Source organism: Staurois parvus, unplaced genomic scaffold (assembly GCF_062004578.1).
Source record: "Staurois parvus isolate SC_StPar_1 unplaced genomic scaffold, SC_StPar_1.0 ptg000422l, whole genome shotgun sequence".
Lineage (NCBI taxonomy): Eukaryota > Metazoa > Chordata > Amphibia > Anura > Ranidae > Staurois > Staurois parvus.
In genome coordinates, this window is record NW_028318218.1 from 8,685,668 (window position 1) to 8,709,777 (window position 24,110).

A 24,110-nucleotide genomic window follows, 5' to 3' on the forward strand; every position below is an offset into this window, starting at 1 on the left:
ATCAACTGTATTTTCTCATATAATTTATATATAACTTCCTTTTCTTACCAGCTCCACATTTTCTCTTCTCTGATTAAGTCCATATTCTGTTTCTAAACCCACTTCCAGGAATATCTCTTCATATATTTCACCTTTTCTCTATATTCTTCCCAGCCTTTCCATTTTTTATTATACATCTCCAACATGTCCTCATGCATGTAGTACAATCTTTCTGTCCCTGAAATCTGATTTACTCTACCCATCCAATCCTCAGTTGGCACCTCTTTTCTTCCAGAACCTGGGTATCGGGCTCTTTGCTGTGGACAAGTAATGCCATATCCCTGAACTCTTATATGCTTTCACTGAGAGTTCTGAGATATGGAGGAGACATAGTTCTGGATCTAATCCTATATTGATTTTGGTGATTTTTTTTCCCTATCAAACTATCCTCTGCCAGAACACCTGTATTTCTGGACACTCCCACCACATATGATACCACGTGCCCACAACCTCTCCAACACATCTGTGAAATTTCCGTGTTTATCTTGTGCTCCACATTGGGGGTAATATGCCATCTATTCAAACACTTATAATTTTCTACTTCCCTCATACTAATATTTTCGTGAATTAATGTGAGCATTTTACTCTGCTCCTCCTCTTTTTCTTCACATATCTTTCCCATTTCTCTGTGCATTAATTTTGTGTTGGTGTCAAGTTCCATTAGTATTTTGTGTATTTTTGCCATTCCGTGTCTACCATATCCCTGTGACTCAGATGCTCTCAAATGGATTCCAGTCTTTTGTAGTTCTTATAGGCTTTGGAAGGCTCTCAAAGTACTTCAGTTGGTAATATATGCTCCCTTTCTTTCCTCTTATGTCCTTGTATGACCTGATTTTTTTTTTTTTTTTTTTTTTTTCCCCCCCCCCCTCCTACCATTATCTCTCAACTGCACCTTCTGTTTTATAATCCAATTCCCTGCTATACTATCCTTACCCGGGATGAAATATTTTGTTCCTAAGTGGTATTAATTGTGAATTAAAAACCCACCCCTTTTATCTATGTAATAAATCCCATTCTTTTAAAACATTAAGAGTGTACGTGCTTGTGCTCTCCTCTAATTCCCTATATTGTGCAGGTACCCAGATACTTTTACTTAAACTTATTCCACTCAGTGCTTTCTCAATTTTAACCCAACTTTTCTCCGGATTATGAATCCAGTTGAAGATTCTCACGATAATCCCCGCTTTATATTATCTCCTAAAATCTGGTACACCCAGTTTTCTTTCCTTCTGATCAACTTTTCATAACCTATTCTAGGATTTTTATTTCTCCATATGCATTTTATTTTCCTAAATTCTTTAAAATATGCCTCTGGGAGTTTGATTGGGATCATTTGAAATTTGTATAATACTTTAGGAACAATTACCATCTTTATCAAGTTTATGCGACCTATCCACGATGGGTTTCCATTTCCCACTTTCCTCAACTCCTCAATCTCATTTAATAATGCTATATAATTGGCTTTATATAGGTTCTTAATTGAGGCTGATAGTTTTATTCCTAGATATTTTAATTCTTTGTCTCTCCAAAGGAAAGGGAATTCCTCTTGTAATTTTTTTCCTTTTCGCTGTTTTTAAGGTTTAAGTTTAAGATCTCAGTCTTTGTCGGGTTAATTTTTAGGTTCGACAGTTCTCCATACTCCCTCAATGCTTTCATTAAATTTGGAAGTGATGTTCTAGGGTTTCCAACATAAAACATCAGATCGTCCGCATAAGCCACTACCTTATGTTCTCTATCTCCTATCTTTATTCCTTTCTGTCTGTTCTTCCTAATCATGTGGTATTTTATTAAACTCTCCAGTATCTTCCCAACTATAGAACTTAAACAGGTCTAGAATTACTTGGTAAATATTTTGAAACCTTTTCTAAATATTGGCCTTTTGCCAATTCAGTGGTACTATGTCAGTCATTAAAGAATTGAGCTGTCCTTTCAAAGCCATTGCTTCTAAGGACCTGTGGGAGTATGCCATCCGGTCCAGGTGCTTTTTTTATTCCCTTTTTTTTATATACGGTCTAAATATTTTTGGATCATATCAATTGTGAGCTAATATGGATCATCTGGAGCTGTCAATACCATGCCCATTATGGGCAAGAGCTCCCCATGCTCCTTCTTTTTTTTTTTTCTTTTTTTTTTTTTTTTTTTTTTTTTTTAACTATATTGAATTTTTTTTTTTTTTTTTTTTTTGGAGGGTGGGGTGGGTTGGTCCTGCTAGCTTTTGCCATGTTTTTGCACTTTTTTTTATTTCCTTTTTGCATATTCTGTTATGTTAATGTTTAAACTATTGTGTTCCTTTATTTTTATATTTAATATTCCCTCCCAGTCTAGTCTTGAAGAGCAGCTCTCAGCCTTAGAATATTGGCTCTTAAAGTTGAGCTTTTTTTTAGTTTTTCCTGTATGTTCTCACGGTTTACAGCTAACAAACAAAATCATGTTATGGTCATTGCTACATAGATGTTTTTATATGGACATTCATAATAAGCTCTGCATGGTTTGGGATTACCAGGAACCGCAGAGCATCATTCCTAGTTGGGGCCTCCATGAACTGTACCATAAAGTTGTCCTGTAGTAGGTTTAAAAATGTTTGCCCTTAACTGTTCCTGCAGTACCATTACTCCAGCCAATTTCCAGTTAGTTAAAATCCCCCCATTATCACTGTTCTAGCCCTTTCAATCTGTGCAAAGAGCTGAGCCTCCACCTCAACACTGGGAGGCTTATAACAAACTCCAATGATTACCTTTTGTAGTACGCACCCCCATGTAAAGTTCCACCCATAATACTTCAGCCTCATCACTCTAACTAGGTCCTCTTTCACATTCGCTCTGAGATCACTTCTTACACTGACACCACCACCTTTCCTATTTACCCTGTCTCTCCAAAAGATAACATAGCCAGGAATATTAATGGCTTAGTCATTTGCTGAATGAAGCAAAAATTCAGCAATACCAACTACATCCTAGTTCTCTTAATGCACCAAAGCTTCCAACTCGCCCATTTTGCTTGGCAGACTTTTGGCATTGGTGAACATGCACTTTAAATCCTAGTTTTAAATACTCCTCCAGCCTTCCCATAAACCTACACCCCCCCCCCTTCCCCAGCACAGCAGTCCCCCTTCCATTTAGGTGCCAACCATCTCTAGCTTATAGGGTGCACCCCAATGAAGTCAACCCAGTGCTCTAGTAACCCAAATCCTTCCCCATTACATCAGGTCTTTAGCCATGCATTGAGTTCTCTGTGCCCCTGTCTTCCCTGACCTGTGCATGGCACAGGTAATTCAGAGAATCACCTTCAAGGTCCTTCCCTTCAAATTGCAGCCTAGTTATTTAAATTGATTCTTGAGGAGCTTCCACCTTCCATGTATTCTGCCATTGGTTCCAGCATGGACCAAGACAGCTGGGTCATGCCCAGCCCCTCCCAGTAATTTATAAACAGTCCACCACATGCTGAACCCTGGCACCAGGGAGACAGCAAACCATTCAGTTGAGGCAATCCTGACCCATTATTCTATTATTCCTGATTATAGAATCCCCCTACTACCAGCAGCTGTCTAGGCCTTCCTGCACTACCCTCACCACCCCTCCCAGATGTTAGGGATAGCAGTGATATCCAGGGCTGCCACCCCTGAGCTTCCCACTCCCACATCTTCACCCAAATTGGCAAATCTGTTTGGGTGCACAAACCCAGGGCTGGCCTTCCTTTTTTCTGTGAGCCCCTACCACTCCCACTCATTACAGTAACCAATCTTCCTACCTGATCCTGATTAGCCCCTCTGCCCTCCCATCAATCCCATTAGTTACCTGCTCAGAGCAGAAGACCCCTTTTTAAGGTTCAGTTCTGCCCAGTGTTACATTAGAGATCTGGAGGAGCAAGTTGTGAGTTTCCAGAAGGGCATCCTGCTCATCTGTCACAGCAGTATCCATCCTGGAGCTGTTGCTGCATACACATTGCACAACCTTCCACCCTGCTAGCACACATTATTCCAGTTACAATTGTAAGCCGTGTACGGGGGTGGGCTCCCCAGAATACAGTGAAGTCACGAACAAGGAAAGCAACCCCCCAACACCCGCTTTTGCCACAACAGAATTTTACTTAGATGTGACAAATAAGCACAACCACAAATGCTGGAAACGTACAATAAATATACATACACCCAGCCTAAAGGCTGAGACCCTTGTGCTGCACGGGACCTTCTGATGGATGAAGGTAGAAAGTGAAGTAATTTACCTACTGGCGGGCACAAATAAGCTGCCACACCTTACCTGTTTTTACCCTAAAAGAGCAGGAATCTGTGTATGGATGTACGGTATGGGCTAGCCTGCGGTGCAGCACAACAGCTTACAATCTTGCACAAATCTACAGTGTTCCCCCCTCCCATAACTGGTCCTGTAGCACGTGCCTGAGTATTCCTTCTGAGCAAATTGCCACTCTGGTTTGAGTTTGTAGGATTTTATCAGCTCTCCAATGTGAAATGTCACTTTTGTTGTGGAGTCCTTCCAATCAGTAAAAACACTTGTGGCCTGACAGAGACCCTAACTATAGGCCTGGACTCGGTCTCAAGGCGCCAACACTGAAATGAGGTGCATGCACTATCTTACTGACCCGGGTCTGCTTTGCATACGCTGGTGACTCTGAATAGAACTGTCTCTCCAACAAGCTTGCGATCTTGCAGTGTATGCTGCGTTGTTCTTCTGCTCTCAGCATTACTGGCAGCAATCTTCCTTTCTCTAAAAAGGATCAGGGTCTTGGACACAATCAGCTTCAGCTCTGGTTACCGAGGGAAGCTCCCACACCTGGATATCATCAGATTCTCAGCTCACACAGCCCCTTCATTCAGCATCGTCCAAAAACATGACTGCAGTCTCCTCTTCCTATTCCCTAAACTCTGAATGTTGAATATAGAAATATCTATGCAGTCTGAGTCTGTTAGAAAAACAGTGACATCTTGTGGCTAAACCGCAGAATGTTAGGGAAAGAGCTCTCATTGTTTGAACATGGTTTGTGTGAAAGTAAATTGATATTTTGACTATCTCACATGCCACCCCACTAGAGGTTGTCATCCTCAGCAACCCTCCCCATACAAACTCATTCTGGACATAACGCTGTGGGGGCACACCCGCATTGGGCCTCGTTGACCTTCATAGAGTGACAGGCTCAGAAGCACTAGGGACGTCAGGCACATTTAATGGGAGAGGAGCTGCAAACCGCTCAACACTTTCCCTTGGTGGCAAACTTGCTATGGTTGGAGCCACTGGGGGTACCGGGGCAGGGACAACCCACCATTCCTCCCCCTCAAAGGGGATTTCCTCAGTACTCCAAGCAGGAGAAGTCATCCCCTCCACACACTGGTTCGTCAAAATTTACAATGCCTCAACGTGTTATGGTGCAAGTTTCGCGAGGGCCCCCCAGTCACTATTGGCTCTACCTCATAGACTGGGATGGCAGGGTCTACCCTCCTCTTCACTGCTTATAGGACCGCCTCCCACCACCCATCCAGCTTTTCAGATGGCCACTTGGCTTTGACTATCACTCAATCACCCGGGCCATACCCCTCCTTCTGCACTGGTCTTAGATTGGGGTATACCACTTGTCTAAGGCACTCCCCACAACCTTGTGGATCGGTCTCAGCCAGCGGCGGTGCTCTTGCGCCCAGGTTGTAGAATTTCTTGGTGGCTCCATCGCATTGGGCATGTGGAGATCTTCAATCTCCCATCCGGCTCTCCCAAACATTAGCATATGTGGGGAGTATCCGGTGGTACTATGTAGCCTGTTGTTGTTATAGGCCCACATCAGTTCAAGTAGGTATTCAGGCCACCGAGCTTTTTGGCAGTCCTCCAGAGTCCGCAGCATCTGGAGCAATGTGCAGTTGAACTGCTCGCACGCCCCGTTTCCCTGGGGGTGATACAGGATGGTGTGGGAACATTCGATCCCATACAGTTTGTACAACTCATTAGAGTACCCTGAAAACATGCCCCCTAGTCCGAATGTATTCTGTGGGCTCCCAAACACCTGTGTAAAGTGTTTGCAGACCACTTCAGCGCCCGCCTCTGCCGTCTTGTCTCTGGTGGGTACAACCACCACATACTTTGTGAAATGATCTGTCATGACTAGAAAGTACAAGTGTCCCGAGTTGGAGTACATAATCGATCATAAGGAGCTCTAGGGGTGCTGATGTCTAGATGGCCTGGACAGGAGCCTGCTGTTCAGTACTTACTCAGCCCACAGGGCTGACACTTAAGACATGCCTCGGCCACCATGTCTGCCAAATCGGGACAGTACATGAGCCGTTGGAGCCACTTGGCCGTTTTATCGCTCCCAAAATGGGCACCCCTCATGGGCCTCCCAGGCAGCCTCCTGTCCCAATGACATGGGGATGACAATCTGTCACCGGTACTGCAACTCTGACTGCAAGTATATGGTCTGACACAGGAGGCCCTGGGTAACAGCTTATCCCATTGCCTCAACAACTTTGGCCCTCGGGAGTCAGATGAGCCCACTCTTCTGACCGAGGCCAGATCTTGGTCCAGACCCATTTCACTTTCCACAGGTCTGGGCAGCTATCCTGGACCCTCTCCCAATCAGCCAACATCTTTCCCAGCACCACTGGCATCCCGGATGCCACCCCACTTGAATGTGCCACGTCCTGGAACATGGGTAATCAACCAAGGTCAGGAGTTTCAGCATCCTCTAGCTCCTCATCGGCACTCTGAGCCAACAACCCTGCAGGGACTCAAGTGTCAGCGTTGCCGTTCTCTCTACTTGACCGGAACTTGATGCGGTATTGGTACTTAGAAAGGCGAGCCAACCACCTCTGCTCAAGCACACAGTTTGGCATTTTCCAGATGTGCTAATGGGTTGTTTGTCATCAGTCACCTCTGCACCGGTCAGGTACTCTAAACTTTTCAGTCATGGCCCACACCAGTGCCAGTTTCAATTTAAAGGAGCTTTAGCTGTCAGTTGCGCTCTGACTCCCTCAGAGCCCAGCTGCCATAGGCAATAACTGTCATGTCCATCCTGGACTTGGGATAACACATCCCCCCCAGACCATGTAGACTTCCGTCAGTGTACAGCAGGAATGGGGTGTCGAACAGCGCATAAGCCAGAATCGGGGCACTGATCAGCACCCCCTTCACTGCTTCAAAGGCCCCTTGTTGCCAGGTTCCCCACTCAATGGGACAATTCTACAGGCCCCCTGCAGTGCCCCTAATTTGTTTAACAGGCCCACCAAATGAGCAAACTTGGGTATAAACCTGTAGTAGCCAGCCAGTCCAATGAATGCCCGCACCTCTCGTAGTATACTCGGCTGGGGCCACTTCTGGACGGCCTCCACCTTGTCAGTATTTGGGACATTTGGTCACCCAAGAGGGAGTAAAGCCAACCCCTATCTGCTGTCGAAACAGTTGGCACTACTTTTGGCTTGATTTTGAGCCCATGGTCTTGCAACCGCCCTAAGACCTGTCAGTTTCTGGAGCTGATCCAAAAGAGGCCCCAAACACTACTGTTGTCCAGGTATATCAATACCAACTTGAAGTTGAGATCTCCCAGACAGTGCTCCAACCTCTGGAATGTTCCCAGGGCATTGGACAGGCCAAATGGCATCCGGTTGAACTTGTAGAGACCCATGGGTAGGATGAATGCCATCTTCGCTTTGTCCTTCTTGGCCACCGGTACCTGCCAATAACCACTGGCCAGGTCATTAGTCGAACTTGGCATGACTCGGGGTGGACAACAACTTCTCAATCCGTGGAAGGGGGTAGGCATCCCAGACTGGGCATTTAGCTTCCGATAATCCACACAGAAGCAGATACTCCCATCTTTCTTCCACACCAAGACTACTGGAGCAGCCCAAGGACTTTGACTCTCCTGGATCACTTGGTTTTCCAACATGCTGGCCACCATATCCTTCACCTCCTGGTACATTTTAGGTGGGATTTGCCGGTAACATTCCCTGATCGGTGCAGCATTGCCGGTGGATTTCGTGTTCACTGGCAGAGGCACACCCAAAGTCCTTACGTCTCAAAGGCCTCCTGAAACTCCCAAAGGGTGTCTTCCAGTAACTTCTGGATCTTGCAGTCCACCCCCATCTGGGCCATGATCACTTGACCGTTCCACTCAGCTGTTGGGGTCTCCCTTTGATGGACCTCTGCAGCATAGGTCCAGGCTGATCTCCTATCTGCCTGTAGCGCGAAGCTCCTCTGTCAAGTAATATCCCCTTCGGACACAAACTTCGGCCAGCAAGGTATTCCCAGGGACAGTTAACTCAGTCTTCAACGTTGAGGCAGCGTACAGGCACACATCCATCCTTCACAATAGCGAGGGCCTGGGCTACCAGTGGATGAGTCTGCTTTTCTTCTTGGTAAGCGGGCTCGATCAGGACCTCCCAGTCAATTCAGTCATCGTCCAGCCCCAACCGGCAGCATCAATATTCGCTCATGTCAAGGCGGGATCTTCACCGGGGTCCTCTGCAGCACCCTAATGTGTCCAATGGGTCGACTGGACATGTCACCCTTTCTCAGACTACAGCTCCTCACCTTCTGGGTTGGCCGGTGTGTGGTGGCCCGTTGCCCATACCTTGGCCCTTCTTTGGCATAAAGTTGGTGGTTTAGGTCCCTCAGCACGTTCATACCTAGTGTCAGGAATGGGCTCAGCACAGGTGGTGCTGGGGCTCACCTGCCTTGTGGGCTGCAGTACCAGTGCTGGCCAGCAGGTGCTCTCAGCAGCCAGAATCTCACTCCTGCAATCAAGCCATCACCTGAGGCTGATTGCAGGGGGTGTATTTAAGCAATGGCCAGACCTGCAGTGAGTGCCTTGGTGTTTGTTTCCCATGAGCCCCTGTACCTGGTATCCTGTGTTCCTGCATATCTGCCTATCTGATTTGTTGCTGTCCCTGCTTTGATCCTGACCTCTGCTGACTTCTCCTGTCCTGATCCCTGGCCTGTCTGACTTCTCTTGGATACCCTCATTAGATCTGATCTCCTGTTACTGACCCAGTGAGTGACCCGACTATTCTGTGCCTGCAGCCTTGTACCATGCTGTCCCCGCCGTTACCGACCCAGCCTGTCTGACTACGCTTCTGCTCATCTATCCTGCACAGACCCATCCGCCTCTTCACGTCAGGCTCTCCTCCAGAATATACCTCTGGCGGATCCCTCTACCACGGGTGGGTGTACACAGGGGCTGCAACCTGGTCTGTCTGTTCCAAGTCCATCCCCACCATCAGGGACCCTGGTGAACAAGCAGACTGGGACTTAAGCTCCACATTCTGGGGAATCCTATTCTGTGGGTTGCTAGAGGTACCACCAGGTGGTGCACTACAGTCCGATACAGCCTGCCTGACCATTCCACCTCTCCAGCCCTGACCACGCCTGTGTTCCCACACATTTCTGGTCACACCCAGATCCCTGACACCTAGTGTCACATCCATCCCTCTCCGGGACGAATGATCCACCAGCACGACCCCCTTCTTGCCAACGTCTTGCTCACACAGCCAGACCCGCATCCAGACTATTCATCGGACGTCCATCTCTCTGTTATTGGCAGATGTCAGCTTGACGCTCCCATCTTCCAGCTCCATCATATGTTAAGTGTCTTTCGAAGAACTCCAGTGGCATAAGGGTGCACTCTGACCCTGTATCAACTAGGCAGCATACCTTCTGGCCTTCCAACTCTGCTCCCAGAATGGGGCTGCTGGCATACAGGTCGTGTTCCTCATGCTTAGGGCTTGGCTTCTGGTGTACTGCCGCAGGACACCAGCTACTGTGGCGGTTGGAAGTTTAAGGTCGGCTCGGACTTCATCTGTTCTGTGCACTCTCTGGGCATGTGGCCGTACTGTCGACAAGCCCAACAGAGGGGTCCCCTTTTGACATGCCCCCGCAGATGAGTTATCCTGAGTGGGCGCGAGGTGCTGAGGTCATTTCTGGGGAGATTCTGCCTTCATCTGGGACACTTCCAGCCGAAGTTCTCTTAGTTCTATCCGCAGGGCCTGGACCACATCCTTTAAGGATTCTGGGTCATCAGATGCAGACTGACCTCTTGTAACATGGGTACTACTCACTATTCTCACTACCACAGGTATGCACTCTTCCTCTCTCTCCACAGTGGCTAAGTAGATGCTGTAGAATGTCATGTTGGGCGCCGTTCAGGTCATCTCTTGCAGTTTTGTCCTGTAAGAACTTGTTGGAGAGCCCCACTATGAACTGGTCTCATAGTAGCTGGTCCACCTCCTGGGAAGCTCCCATGGCCTCTGGATCTCACCACTGTATTTCATTTAGCATCTCCTGTAGGGCATTGGAGTACTGCATCAGGGTCTCGGCCTCTTGCTGTGGTCTGTTGAAGTGGCTCTGGAGCTGCATTATATTAGCACACCCCCCTCTTGGGCTCTCTCCAGCAGGGAGAAGATTTTCTCTAGGGTCTCTCTCAGATTCAGGCCTTACCATTACTGTCTGACGTCAACCTCTGCCCGCAGCTCGGATGTCAGGTTACACATTCTAACACTTCGCACTCTTTCAGTCCAGTCCTGCAACATCATATTTTTACTGTCAAATTTTGGCAGGTGACTCAACAGCGCAACAAAAATTTGTGAAAAGAGATTCACAAAGCGGCTACGTTATGGACAAAGCGATACTTGGAAAATTTTCCAAAAAATTATGCTTTATTAAACAATTGACAATAGGGCAATCACCCTGGTTTACAATCACCTCAGTATGAGACAATACAGACAGACCTAAAACCATTTAAAATCACACCAAGACCGGTCTGGATATATACATGCTGCAAAGGCAGTGAAAAACTTAGTCTAGAGCATTTGCAGCACTGCACATTGGTTACACTCCCTATAGGAGGTTTTTCAAAATTGTACCATAGGTATATATTATCACATGCTATGCATAATGGCTAATACAGTTACCATGTGGAGAGAAACATAACCCTTAGCCTATTCAAGGCAATATGGGTAAAAAATTGCATGAGGGGGGATATACCCCAATAAAATGAATACAGTTCATGCAGTATAACCCTATTGAGGCACATGTGGTTGGGGCCCATCTACCCTTGGTAGACGCAGATAGTTGCAAAAATTCTAATAGATGAGAGTCCCTGTTGATGTCTTGATGGAATAATAAATGTAAATAGCAGAGCCCTGCTTTATATGGTTTCTTCACCACAGCATGTGGACTATCTACCACTTTGATATACGTGATAGAATGAGGCCCAATAGGTCTTCCGTTTGTTGCAATATATGCTGTATGCCTTGCATCTAGGTAATGCATCATAATGTCCCCATCCTGAAATAAGACAAATGATATAAGGACAGTCAATCTGGGTACTCCCACTCTGATGTATATAAGTAACAATAAGCCTTCTTTGTTCTTGTAACAGTCCACTCACCACCTGTGCCATGGGTAGTAAATAATGGAAATGTCCTTATGTACTGCTGTATTGATCCAGGGAACAACCGCTTACATCAGCTGACATCTCATGGGTTCCATTCTGTCCATGGCACCTGTACAGCTTTGCATGACTCATGGCATGTGGAAATGGCCAACTCCTTGTAGGTTGGCGTGCATGACTCATGGCATGTGGAAATGGCCAACTCCTTGTAGGTTGGCGTGCATGACTCATGGCATGTGGAAATGGCCAACTCCTTGTAGGTTGGCGTGCATAACGCCAATGCGCATGACTGGAAGTGACGTGTATGACGTCAACGTGTTTTGCCGATGGGCGTATCTCGCTCAGATTCGTCAGGACCAATTCGTCAGCTTCGTCAGGACTCAACAGCGCCCCCGTGGGAATGTACCCTACTGGTACAGGCAGGGGTAAGCTGTATCAGTGGTGTTGGGGCAACGTGGCCTTGCACCAGAGCACCCTGAGCTGGGTCCTGGACCATTGGCGCCAGGGTATCTCCCACCACATTCCTGTCCATAACGGTCGCTGTATCCTCTCACTACACAAAGTTGTAAGCCGCGTACCAGAGTGGGCTCCCCAAGATAGTGAAGTCACAAACAAAAGCAACACCAGCTTTTGCCACAACAGAATTTTTTATTTAGATGTGGCAAATGAGCACAACCACAAATGCTGGCAACATACAATAAATTTACATACACCCAGCCCAAAGGCTGAGACCCTTGTGCTGCATAGCATGGTGCCTTCTGATTGATGAAGGTAGAAAGTGAAGTAATTGGCGGGCACAAATAAGCTGCCACACCCTACCTGTTACCCTAAAAGAGCAGGAATCAGTGTAGGGGTGTACAGTATGGGCTAGCCTGCAGTGCAGCACAACAGCTTACAATGTTACACAAATCTACAGTATTCCCCCTCCCATAACTGGTCCTGTAGCACGTGTCTGAGTATTCCTTTTGCACAAAACGCCACTCTGGCTTGAGTTTGTAGGATTTTATAAGCTCTCCAATGTGAAATGTCACTTTAAGTTGTGGAGTCCTTCCAATAATCTGTAACACTTGTGGCTTGACAGAGACCCTAACTATAGGCTTGGACTCAGTCTCAAGGCACCAACACTGAAATGAGGTGCGTGCAGGATCTTACCAACCAGGGTCTGCTTTGCATCCGCTGGTGACTCTGAACAGAACAAATGTCTCTCCAATGTGCTTGCGATACTGCAGTGTATGCTGCGTTGTTCCTCTGCTCTCATCAGCATTCCTGGCAGCAATCGTCCTTTCTCTAAACAGGATCAGGGTCCTGGACACTATCGGCTTCAGCTCTGGTTACCGAGGGAAGCTCCCACACCTGAATGTCGGACTCTCAGCTCACACAGCCCCTTCATTCGGCATCGTCCAAAAACATGGCTGCAGTCTCCCCTTCCTGTTCCCTCAACTCTGTGAAAACTCCCTCTTATTGAATATAGAAATATCCATGCAGTCTGAGCCTGTTAGAAAAAAGTGACATCTTGTGGCTAAACGACAGAATGTCAGTCAAAACATCAACTTACTTCCACACAGTGTTCAAACTATGAGAGCTGTTTTCCCATCTCACACAAGATTAGGAAATATCAGTTGTCACTTACAGGTTAGACTCTGGTTTATTAACTCCATTTATCGAAGGTCCAGCAAGCAAAATACAGGCCAGCTCAGTGAGCTCTACAGCAAGTTATATAGTACCTGTGACCAATTAACCCCTCCCCTTAATTAGCAGACTTAAGGAAAAGAGTGCTATTTAAATTTACTGATTTTAAAAAGTAAAAGCTTTTAGCAAGACCCAACAAAGAAAATAAAACTACAATCACCAGCAGTCAAAGTAAAACTTTTTTCACTCTGCTCAAATTTTCCACTCTTCTTGGCTATTGGCCAGCAAAAAATGCCAGATGTATTTGGGGCACTTGGAGCTTAAACACCAGATGTTTTCAGCTGTTGTATAGCATCCTGAACACACCATAAAGGTTATAAATGCCCCAGTTAACGTCATTGTTATAGTGCTTTCAAAAATGTTGTAACACTTCTGGGTCTTGTCCCTCCCCCAGACCTGTACAGTGAGGCAGCACAATGATCTCCTGTCCCTTTGCTCTCTCCTCCTATAAACATGTCGCCTCATGAAACTAGGCACAACTGGCTGATCGGTGTGGTGTCTTCCTTTCCTGGTATGAGCAGGGCTGGCAGTTGCTAGTACACAAACAAAATTTAATGCAATAATTCAGAGCTGTGCTGTGGCACATACTAAATTTAAGTGATGGTGCTTTGCTGGGAGAAGCTGTTCTGTCTTCTAATTAAACAGTAATGCTTTCATCAGACCTGCTCATTCAGAATGGTTGAACAAAGTTTAATATTTAGTTGAACTAGTAATGGTTATTCACAACTTGTCTAATGACTTTCTCTATAGGTGGAGAGTCTATGCAGAAGGTGTCCCTCGTTGCATTGACATAGCTAAGGATGAAGTTTATAATCTGCCCCCCAATGACCAGTTTTCCATTCTGAGAGACTGCAGCTTTGGCTACACAGTCCTGGCTACGTATGTATCTATGCTAAAAGGCAGGAAATGGTGGACTCGTGTCAAGCTTACTAAACTGAACCTTTGTGCAAATGACTTGAAAAATGGTTAAATGTATTTTCACACAGGTGTATCTTAAACAGGACCATACCCATCTGGCATAAACCTTTTTTGCACCAAGGAAAAGTGAACCTTCCTATTGCTGCCAGTAGTTTCCATTTGCTGGAAATGCATCAGCCCAATTGTTTGGGAGCCTATGTGGGTATGGTGTGCAATTTCAGACAAATGCCTTTTTTTGTAAGGCCAGGTACTGATGTTGGTCATTCTGGTCACTGACCTGCTTTTTCAATGCTCATTCAAATGTCCTTCCTAAAGTGTCAATTTTGAGGTTTAGGGCTCTGAGCAAGACAATTCAGTTCTCAAACAAGATGGTGAAATGTGGTGGCTTTGTACACAGGGGCACAGTTATGCTGGAACAGACCTTCCTTAAGCTGTTGCCACAAGGTTGAAAGGGCACCAATCTAATTGTGTTGCATTAAAACTAGATCTATCTTTTCAGTACTGGGACAGATCATGCAGTGCCTAGGGCATGGATATGAACTGCACCACTTCCCTAAACTGATGCATGACAGACTGGGTGTACCACCCTATGCCCATTCTTTGCACATGCATGGCTATTCATTTGCCTCCTATTGGCTAGCAATTGTAAACACGCTGTTGGATGGTGCTCCAACAAGACCACAAATATCAGTAGCTGTGAGCAGACCTAAAGCGAATGGATGCAGTGCACTGATGTGGAGCATGCAGTGAGTGGGCACCCTGTTCTACCAGTGCACCCAGGCTGGCTGCTCCACCTGCCCAGCCCTCATTTCACTGTACTGAGCATAGGTTGTATGTACTGGTGGGTGATAGTGAGTTCACTCTGCCACTGTTAATGGGCATGTTTTGTCAGCATGTAAATGGAATTTGCTCCTAGTTACTGCTTTAACACTTGGCTCTACTGTGCAGTGATGTCACAATCTGCCATGTGTGGGGATTTTTACTTCCCTAAAATGTTGATCTGCTTTCAGGTTACTATGCATTGCTACAGTGCCCTAGTGCTGTTTTATCATGCATAGGTGTGCTAATCAAGCTCAAACAGAATTTTGACACATTGGATTGCAGTACAGGTCTAACAATGCATATTAGTTTAAAATGGGACACTTTTATTTCAGGTACTCATAGAGCGCCATCAATTGACAGTTGAATGCAAGTTATTGGCCTTAGATTGTACACTATACACATCAGTGTACAATCTAAGGTCACTAACTTGCATTTATACATACACCTTCTAGAGCCAATTTAGACACAATCCAATTAACCTAACTTTCCCCTATCTGACCCATTCAGCTATGGCTCATGGTGACAATTATAGCTGTTCACACTGACCAATATAGTAAAATGGGTCCAAACTTAAATTTGGTGCTCCTGTTAGACACTTATTAGGCCAAGGAACATGCTCTTGCACCCACCATAAAGGGAATCTGTAGGTAGATCTAGACTACCATTCAGTGGCAACAATGCAATTCGCAAGATCCATAAGCTGAAATACCAGAACAGATGTGCTTGCAACAAAACCAGCACTTTCAATGCCTTAACATCACAACTGGAATTATTTGATGGGTTAACAGCCATCCAGACTAGCAGTGGTCAGGCTGAACGGGATTACTGACTTATCTGAGTTTACCCATAAACTACACAGGCTCTGACTTATGGGAGCTAGACTGGCTTTACTTCTACATTTCTGAGCCTGCCTATCTCTATATGAACACTAAAGCCTGGCCAGGGTTAGCTTGCTTTCAGAGTTAATATGGGGCATTGGTTCTACATCCAGTGAACAAAAGTCCAAAACATACATATTTAATAGCTATTGACTTCTCTTCTCTCAGTGGCATAGAAACAAAGCTGAAAGGATTTGACTGTAACTCAAATTCATGGCATAACCTCGAAGACATAAGAATGGTGTCTACCCTGCGAAGATCAGAGAACTCAGGTGTGTAAAAGGAATGTGCTTTAGGGCATTCTGGGCTGCCATTATGGTCTTTGTCTAAATGCTGGTTTCCTAATTGTTGGCTGATCAGGGGCTTCAGTGACTTGAGTGGGTGAGGTGTACTGATTACCTTGTTGGCATTAATCCAGTGTTTTTATATATCTCTTGTATTTCAGTTCTAATGAGTGAGATGTGGAAGGAGGATTCTTTCTTTGGTAACCAATATCTTAATGGAGTTAACCCAACTCTGATTGAAAAATGCTTTAAAATCCCAAACAACTTTGCAGTTGATGAATTCATGGTGGCTCCCTCTCTAGGGCCTTCAAACCTAGTGAATGAACTTCAGGTGGGAATATGCAATGGAAGATCCCTGTATTCATGTTCTAGAACATATTCAAGCCAAGGATTAGGGCAAGGCATAAAACATCTACAATTCATGCTCATGACCCAATTTGAGTTTCTTCACTGGGGGGTTTCAGTTCCTTCTTGGACAGGATAGCAGAGATGGTAACATTGTCACAAGGTCTAAACATTTCTCATTGTACTAAAGGTTCTGTTGGTAAACATCCCCATTTTAACAGGACACAAGCAGGGAAGCCTCCCCAAGAAGGACAAAGATGCAAAATCTTTGGGTTGAACATATGCACTGTTCAGTTTGATTTGGGGCTGAATGAATGTTTGGTCTTAATGGTTTAACAAATGTTTTAGTGTACAGATAAAATCTGAGATTTGTTTAAACTGTTTGCAGAATGGTCACATTTTCCTGGCAGACTATAAGATTCTTGAAAATGTTCCTGCGAATAACTCAGTCAATGGACACCAACAATACATTGCAGCCCCTATGTGTCTGCTGTGGAAAAATCGTCAGGATCAGCTTGTCCCAATTGCTATCCAGGTATGGTCAGTCTTCAGAAGTTGTATGTTATTATGTAATATAAATCTGCAATGACACTTGTTAAACCAATCCTTAAACTTGCGCTATTTGTTGGCATCAGCCAGTGCTTGACTATTGGTACACTTTTTTTTTTTTTTTTTTTTTTTTCTTAACCTCTTCCATGGCCCAGGAATGCTATGTGCCCCTGGTAATAGCCGCATGTTGGTCTGAAGATTCATTGACTGACAGTAGGCACAAACAGAGGTCTATATTGGCAATCCCAAATTTATAGCCTGCTACTTGAGCAGTAAACCAGCACCTGCAATGAGGCCCTACATAGTTTTTTCCTTTGCTAGCTGAAGAAAGCTGTGGATTCCTCATTTGAATACCAAGCAATCTCTCCAGCATAATTGGTCTCTTGCACAATGGTGCCTGTGTAGTCCAGGCATAGAACAAGCAAGAGCAGTGCAGGCTATGAAGCTTATAGGATGAAGGCCAGTTATAGGGCACCTCCTGTTCAATTGACCACCAGTGATATTTTCTACAGACTCAAATGCTGGGGACATTTATAACTATGGCCAGTAACTTTCATAATTGTCAAGTTCAAAGGGTTGAAGGACACAATCCATTTGATCACAGCTTCCATTTAGTTGCATTATGTCTTGTGAACCAACTAAACAAGGACATAAAACTTGTGGGGGTGAACTCTTTTTCAATTAGTCTGAAACTTCATATTTGCATCTGCATAAGGAAATGACTCTTGGTTATGAGAAAATGGGTGCAATACAAAATAAAAGTAAAATACATGGCCAGCTTTGTGGTTATATAATCAACTAGAAGAGGGAAAACATGTGCATGGCTTTCTAATGATTACTAATATATTTTGTGTACATGTTGGTTCTTTGACTTGGCTATTTCTTTCTGTATCCAGCTGTCTCAGACCCCTGGTGATCCAATCTTCCTGCCCAGTGACTCTGAATTTGACTGGTTACTGGCCAAGCTCTGGGTGCGCAATTCTGACTTTCAGGTACAGGAGGTTGACACTCATCTTCTCCGCACCCATCTGTTAGCTGAGGTCTTCTCGATTGCCACAACCAGGCAACTTCCAATGGCACACCCAGTGTATAAGGTGAGGGGGGGCATTGCAAATCCAGTTTTACCCTTGCAGTGAACTGCCAGCAACCTAGGTCATGATTAGTTTCACAGCTAATGTAAATGACTGTATTGACTTGGTTATTTAAAAATGTACCCAAATAACCACTGGATGGCCTTTTCAAGAGACTGTTTAAAACCATGAATGCTGCAATGTTTTAAATCGGTAGCTGCATTCTGAGTCGCCCGTTAGCAGTGGTCTCCTACAAAGTGAAAGGTAATGTAACCAGGCTTCCTTCCTGATGCTTTTCCCATTCATAGTGTCATGGCCACCCCAGAATTAACTTGTACTCTGAGTGCTGGCAGTGATATCTGGATGTAGAGTGGCTCTTTGCAGGATCCTGTGGAGCCACACTTGCATGAGCACTCCTAACCAGCTGTAGGCATCCATGCAAGCCACTTCATACCAATTTACAAACTGCTGGTGGTCTGTGCTGTCTCAATTACTGGATACCCAGTCAGCATGCTGACAGAATATTTGGGGAAGCAGGGACCTGGTGGCAGTGCATGGCATATGAATAAATGTCATACCCCACCTGCACTGTGATGGAAATTTTTACCAGAGTGGTTAAAGTTCCTCACTTTACATCTGAATGTATTGTAGTTAAATGTTAAGGGGGGGGGTTACATCTTTAATTTTTGCCTACTACCAAATTTTTCCAGCAGTTTTGACAAACTATACCGATAAACAGGCAGCTGCTTTGCTTAGAAAGTTTGGCATTTTTAAACTTAAACCTGCATGGGCATATTTGACTCATCTTGCATCTCATGTTTGACCTTGCAGGTTTTACATTGCTGTAATGCATAATCGTATAATTTTTTTTTTTTTTTTTTTTTTTTTTTTTTTTTTTACTCTTAGCTGATTATTCCACATTTGCGCTACACACTGGAAATAAACACCCTGGCCAGGAAGCAGCTTATTGGACCCAAAGCCTTCTTTGATCAAGTAAGTGTCTGGCAAGATGTGTAGTCACCACAAGATTAGACACTGTTAGAACAGATTTAAAGTCCTTGTACAAATCGGTATGACTTGCAATGTAAAGCCCCCACCCAACTGAGTACTACCCTTGCTATCATGACCTAAAGACAATTGGGGCTGACGGAGTTAAGCCATATGTCACAAATGTTGTCCTGCATGAAGGACTCAAATGCAGTCAGGTTTGTCATACATAGTAGGGAGAGTCCTTGTTATGGTCTTAAACATGACCCAAGTGGAAACTTGGCAACAGGTGTCTCGTTAGAGGCTAAAATTTACTTGTTTTTCTAAAATAAAAAACTTCCCACCAATTTATCTAGATGGGTGTACTGACTGCTTAACAGAACAGTTCTTGTGCATGGATTCAACATGACTAATTGGACAGAAGGTAGAGCCAAACAGAATGCAATGCTGTAGCTAAAGGCTGTTACTTCTGGCCAGTGATGGGAAGCACAGGGTTTTTCTCTCTCGCCACCTCTGAGGAACAGAGGGTCTTCTGACAACCAGTGAGCATCAGTTAAACAGTACAGTGCCAACATTAAAATTGAAAATTGTCCCTACTGTCAACACCACTCCTGTATGTGTTGGTTTCTGATCTGACTTGTACACTAATCCCTCCACCTCCTGAGCCCTTTGTCAAACCTGTACACTTAATATACCAAGTGCACCATGTTTTGATCCCCTTCGATGCTGCCTTGTTGCCAAAAAGGTAGCAAACTATTACCTTGGAGTGTCTAATATTCAAAAAGGGGACATGGTGACTTTCAATGTCCTGTCATTTTTGTGCATGTGTTAAATTTATATGGGGAAAACTTTTCAGATTCTTTTCCATATAGTAAAGTGGTTATTACCACCAGAAAAGGTTTGTCAAAATGGGTACAGTGTTGCATGACAGGAATCCAGTCAAGCACATAAGACAGAGCTGGAAAAGGACCTGGTAACAAAGGGTGAGAATACAGAAATTGCTAAATGTTGTACCTGTGATTTTGTTAACCTTTTATTTAATGCTTGGACTTCTTTTTTTTTTTTTTTTTTTTTTTTTTTTTTTTTTTTTTCTCCTCTCTCTCCAGGCTATGGTGGTAGGGAATGGAGGGATTCCAGTACTCCTGAAAAAAGCCATGGTTGGGGTAAACTACAGTAGCCTTTGTCTCCCTGATAGCATTGCAAGCAGAGGAATGCAGTCCATTCCTAACTACTTATACAGGGATGATGGTATGAAGATCTGGTCAGCTGTAGAGAGGTAACTATTTAGAATGTTGGCATTAAACCGCATCCTTCCCTAAAATGTCCTTAAATCTGATTCTTCAGGGTATATATTTTTTTTTTCTAGCTTTGTGTCAAAAGTTGTCAAATATTACTATACAAGTGATGAAATGATCAGCCAAGACCCTGAATTACAGGCCTGGGTGGCTGAGATCTTCAAGGAAGGATTCCTGGAATATAAAAACTCGGGTAGGTTTCCTGCTCTAAAGTGCTCAACTGACAAATGTATGGTAAAGGACTGAGTTGTCTGCATTGGTGAGATGCTGCAGCTGTCACATTTGGCTCTAGGCCCTGAGAAATCACATGACCATTTATTGCTCAGGTCTGTCTTGTCATAGTGGAGAGCAGTGACTGTCAACTGCTGCTCTCAGCTCTGCTCCTCCAGCCCTCACTGGAACCCTGCTGGAGAGGGTTAGTGCAGCTGTATGCTGAGGCAGAGCTAGGTGGATCACAATATGATCAGGATCCTACAGTGGCTCTGACATCAGCTGGCTGACTGTGGAGAATACACCACTAAAAGGTGACTCTGGGTCACAGAGCAAAAGTGCATTCCTGTAATCCACAAGAAAAGCATGGCCTGGAACCCTCTCAGAACATGACCTTTTTTCTTCTATCAGGCAGCTGCCTTAAGATCTTGCAAAGATTGGACTTTTTTGGCTTGTATCACACCAGGGAATGGTTTATATCTGCTTGAAGGCTTAATTCAAGGATTGAACAAAATAGTGACAAATACACTTTGATTATGTAAAAGATGCTGTTCTGCCACTACAGACATGGTCCTTTCCATCCATGTGTTGTGATGATGCACACTGGAATGCTAGTCACTGTTTCAAGGTAATTGATATACTGTACTAAAATGTCTTCTGTGACAGAAATCCCATCTATCTTGGAGTCTAAAGGAGCTCTGGTCAAGTATCTGACTATGATGATCTTTACATGTTCTGCTCAACATTCAGCCGTTAATAGTGGTCAGGTAAGTGGCAAGCTAACACTGGCCCAGAACCTACACAAGTCCCAGAAGTCTATTTGCTGTTTACCACTGCAACTCTTAACCATTCCTGTTTATTCCTTGACCGTAAGGTGTCAGTTTCTTAAAACTGAGAAGCCTTGATAGTGACTATTGCAGGCTTATCTATAGTTAAGCTGTGAGGATGTTCTCCACTTCTCAGAGAAGCTGACATCAGTCGTTTTTTGTATTGACTTCTGCTTCTAACCGCATTAGGTGGGGAAAATGTTCGAATAGGGCCTCTAGTTCTGGTGAAAACCAGGGATTTCCTAACTTTGGATGGATTTCCGTATACTTCCTCAGTATAGCCAATCTCCAATGATGCTAAATAGTTGTAACTCTCCTAATGGAGTTATCTTGGTGGGATGGTCCCTTTTTATGATTGCTTACAACCTTCACGCCCTTCTGAAAGCTTTTGTCTCCCTCCATATAAATGTATGGTTGTCACTTAAGTAGTCCCAGCAAAGCTGCAACTGACAGTCATGCATCCTGTCTAACCTTGGCTAAAAGTCAAATTGCTGCCGTTAACGTGGTCTTAATGCTTCTACATGCTTTAGAGCACCTACTAAAAATTGTGCCATAGCGTTTTGGTCTTCTTAAAATGCGGGTCAGAATATCTCTTGGCTAGTGTGGTGGGCAACAAACTTCTCTTTTTTTTTTTTTTTTTTTTTTTTTGAGCTTGTAAAGCATTCTGACCACAGATCACAGGTGCCATGCAGGTTTCCCTTTTTGACCGGTCACTGGATCTGCTTGCCCATACATCCTGTACAGGCAAGCAGATACTTGCTATCGAAGACTGAATGATCTACCACAGAACTCCACATCCCTCGGTAGTTCATTGACCAACTGCAAGCTGACAGCTGCAAAGGTTGTCAGAACTTGTAGTGATGCAGCTGGGCAGGCAGATCCCTGCATTTCTGGGTTTTATTTGTTTTTAAATTGTGACAGCTAGCAGTCAGAAGGTTCCCTGTTAGCTGGCACAACTGGGGGGGCAGGAGAGAAGTGCAGGGGCTTGTCTAATTGCAACATGTTACACCCTGAATATGGATGTAATTTGTTTCAAAAAGTGAACGTATCCTTAACTGTTTATGGCTTCCATAATTTTTTCAGTTGGATTATACATAATCTGGACATCTGTGTTTGCAGTTTGACATCTTTTCTTGGATGCCCAATGGCCCCAGCTCCATGAAGAGTCCCCCACCTGCTGCTAAAGGCATAACCACTATGCAAACTATTCTAAATGCATTGCCTGATGTGAACACTACAGCTGCTACCATGGCTATAGTGTGGGATCTCAGCAAGCCACCTATGGATATGGTGAGTGCCAGGGCCTGGTAAGGAGCAATATACAAACCTGTACTTATTTATATTTTGATCAGTAGCATAGCTTTTTGCAAATGCAGTGCTATTGTCTGTCTGAAAACTGCTTTGTCTGGAGTTTATGCAAGTCCATGGTGTAGCCTCTGGTAGTGAGGGTGGTAAAATTCAACTGGACTTGTTCTGGGATATGGAATTTCGCAGTTTATTGGCTCCCTTCAGTTTCTGGAAAAAACCCCATCACTTAAAGAATAAGTTCACATTTTAACAAATAAATGCACTCTTTTGCAGGTAGAGCGTGCATTTATTTCTTGAGCCTCTAATGCTTTTCACTGGCAATCAGTAGAGTGCTGTTGCCATGCAGGTCTCCTGCAGACCTGTTAGTGTAGCTGTGTATTCATGCATCCCATACAGGCAAGCAAATGACTGACTTACAGGAAGACTGAACTACCACACCACTCTACAGCACCATGGTAGTTCATTGAGAACTAAAAGCAGACCGCTGCAAAGGCAGAATAGCGTGTGTTAGCCGGGGGGGAGGAGATTCTGGCCCATGTATTGCACTACTAACCTAATGGGCTTCTCTACAGCGGTATCTTGGTATCTACCCTGATGAACGGTTTACAGAGAAGACACCACAACAATTCATTAAAGAATTCCAGCATGAACTGGCTGACATCTCTAAATCCATCCAAGAGAGGAACAAAACCATGCAACTACCATATCCCTACCTGGACCCAAGTTTGATACCAAACAGTGTCTCAGTCTAACACTGCTAATGACTAACTTTTCAGTGTAGTCTTTTGATGGGTTTTGTACAGATCTTGCCAATACAACAGAAGGTTAAAGAATTGAGATTTCTATTTTGTAGAAACACTGCAAGAGATTTCCTTGTATTGGTAATAAAGTTTCTCATGACCTGTTTGTGATTGCCATGGCTAATTTTTCTAAGAGGGATTCAAGACTCATGAAGGTGGTGGGGGAGGGAATGAACTTGACTTGTTCCAGAGTGTGCTTACTAGCTGCTTGTTGATCACACTATGATACAGTGTAAGGGGGCTCTGGTTACTGGTGGCCCCCTTACATGAGTTCCCCTTTACGCCAGTCATAAAGTGGTATCTACCCCTTTACATCAGGGGTTCTTGGTTTTCTCCCTTAAATTTTGAGTCTCTAGAGTCCTCCCTTACATTGTTGTCTATAAAGTCCCCCTTACAGTGTAGATGTAAAGGGGGTCTCTTGTGATTAAATGGGGACTCTGATTAAAACACATTTCCTAAAATTGCTTTAATGTTTTCTTGTACTGGGGCCCTGAAGGTTTTAGTTATGCCTCTGGTCAGGAGCATGATGGCACTTGTTGGTGCCCTTGCAGTCTCACTAAGAAGTACATGACCAATCTGTCATGGTGGCAGATGGCACTTGGTATCTTCACAGAGCCCTGTAAATGAATAATGTAGCTGTGCAGTTTGCAGGCCCCACACAGCCCTGCTGCTTTTCAGTGGGGCTGTAGGAGTGTATCTCGTCAAAG

General features: G+C 44.5%; 1 protein-coding gene across 1 annotated transcript in view; it reads left to right on the forward strand.

Annotated features, from left to right (window-relative positions):
- LOC149454644 (hydroperoxide isomerase ALOXE3-like) overlaps positions 1-23,509 on the forward strand; it is a 105,557-nt gene extending 82,048 nt beyond the window's left edge. The window contains exons 8-18 of the mRNA XM_089687302.1: positions 13,861-13,989; positions 15,897-16,000; positions 16,174-16,343; positions 16,746-16,892; positions 17,803-18,000; positions 18,883-18,969; positions 20,070-20,239; positions 20,330-20,451; positions 21,135-21,235; positions 22,415-22,585; positions 23,176-23,509. Of these exons, the coding sequence (XP_089543428.1) occupies positions 13,861-13,989; positions 15,897-16,000; positions 16,174-16,343; positions 16,746-16,892; positions 17,803-18,000; positions 18,883-18,969; positions 20,070-20,239; positions 20,330-20,451; positions 21,135-21,235; positions 22,415-22,585; positions 23,176-23,355 (1,579 nt within the window). The 3' untranslated portion in view covers positions 23,356-23,509. The remainder of the gene's footprint in view (positions 1-13,860; positions 13,990-15,896; positions 16,001-16,173; positions 16,344-16,745; positions 16,893-17,802; positions 18,001-18,882; positions 18,970-20,069; positions 20,240-20,329; positions 20,452-21,134; positions 21,236-22,414; positions 22,586-23,175) is intronic.
- The last annotated feature ends 601 nt before the right edge of the window (positions 23,510-24,110 follow it).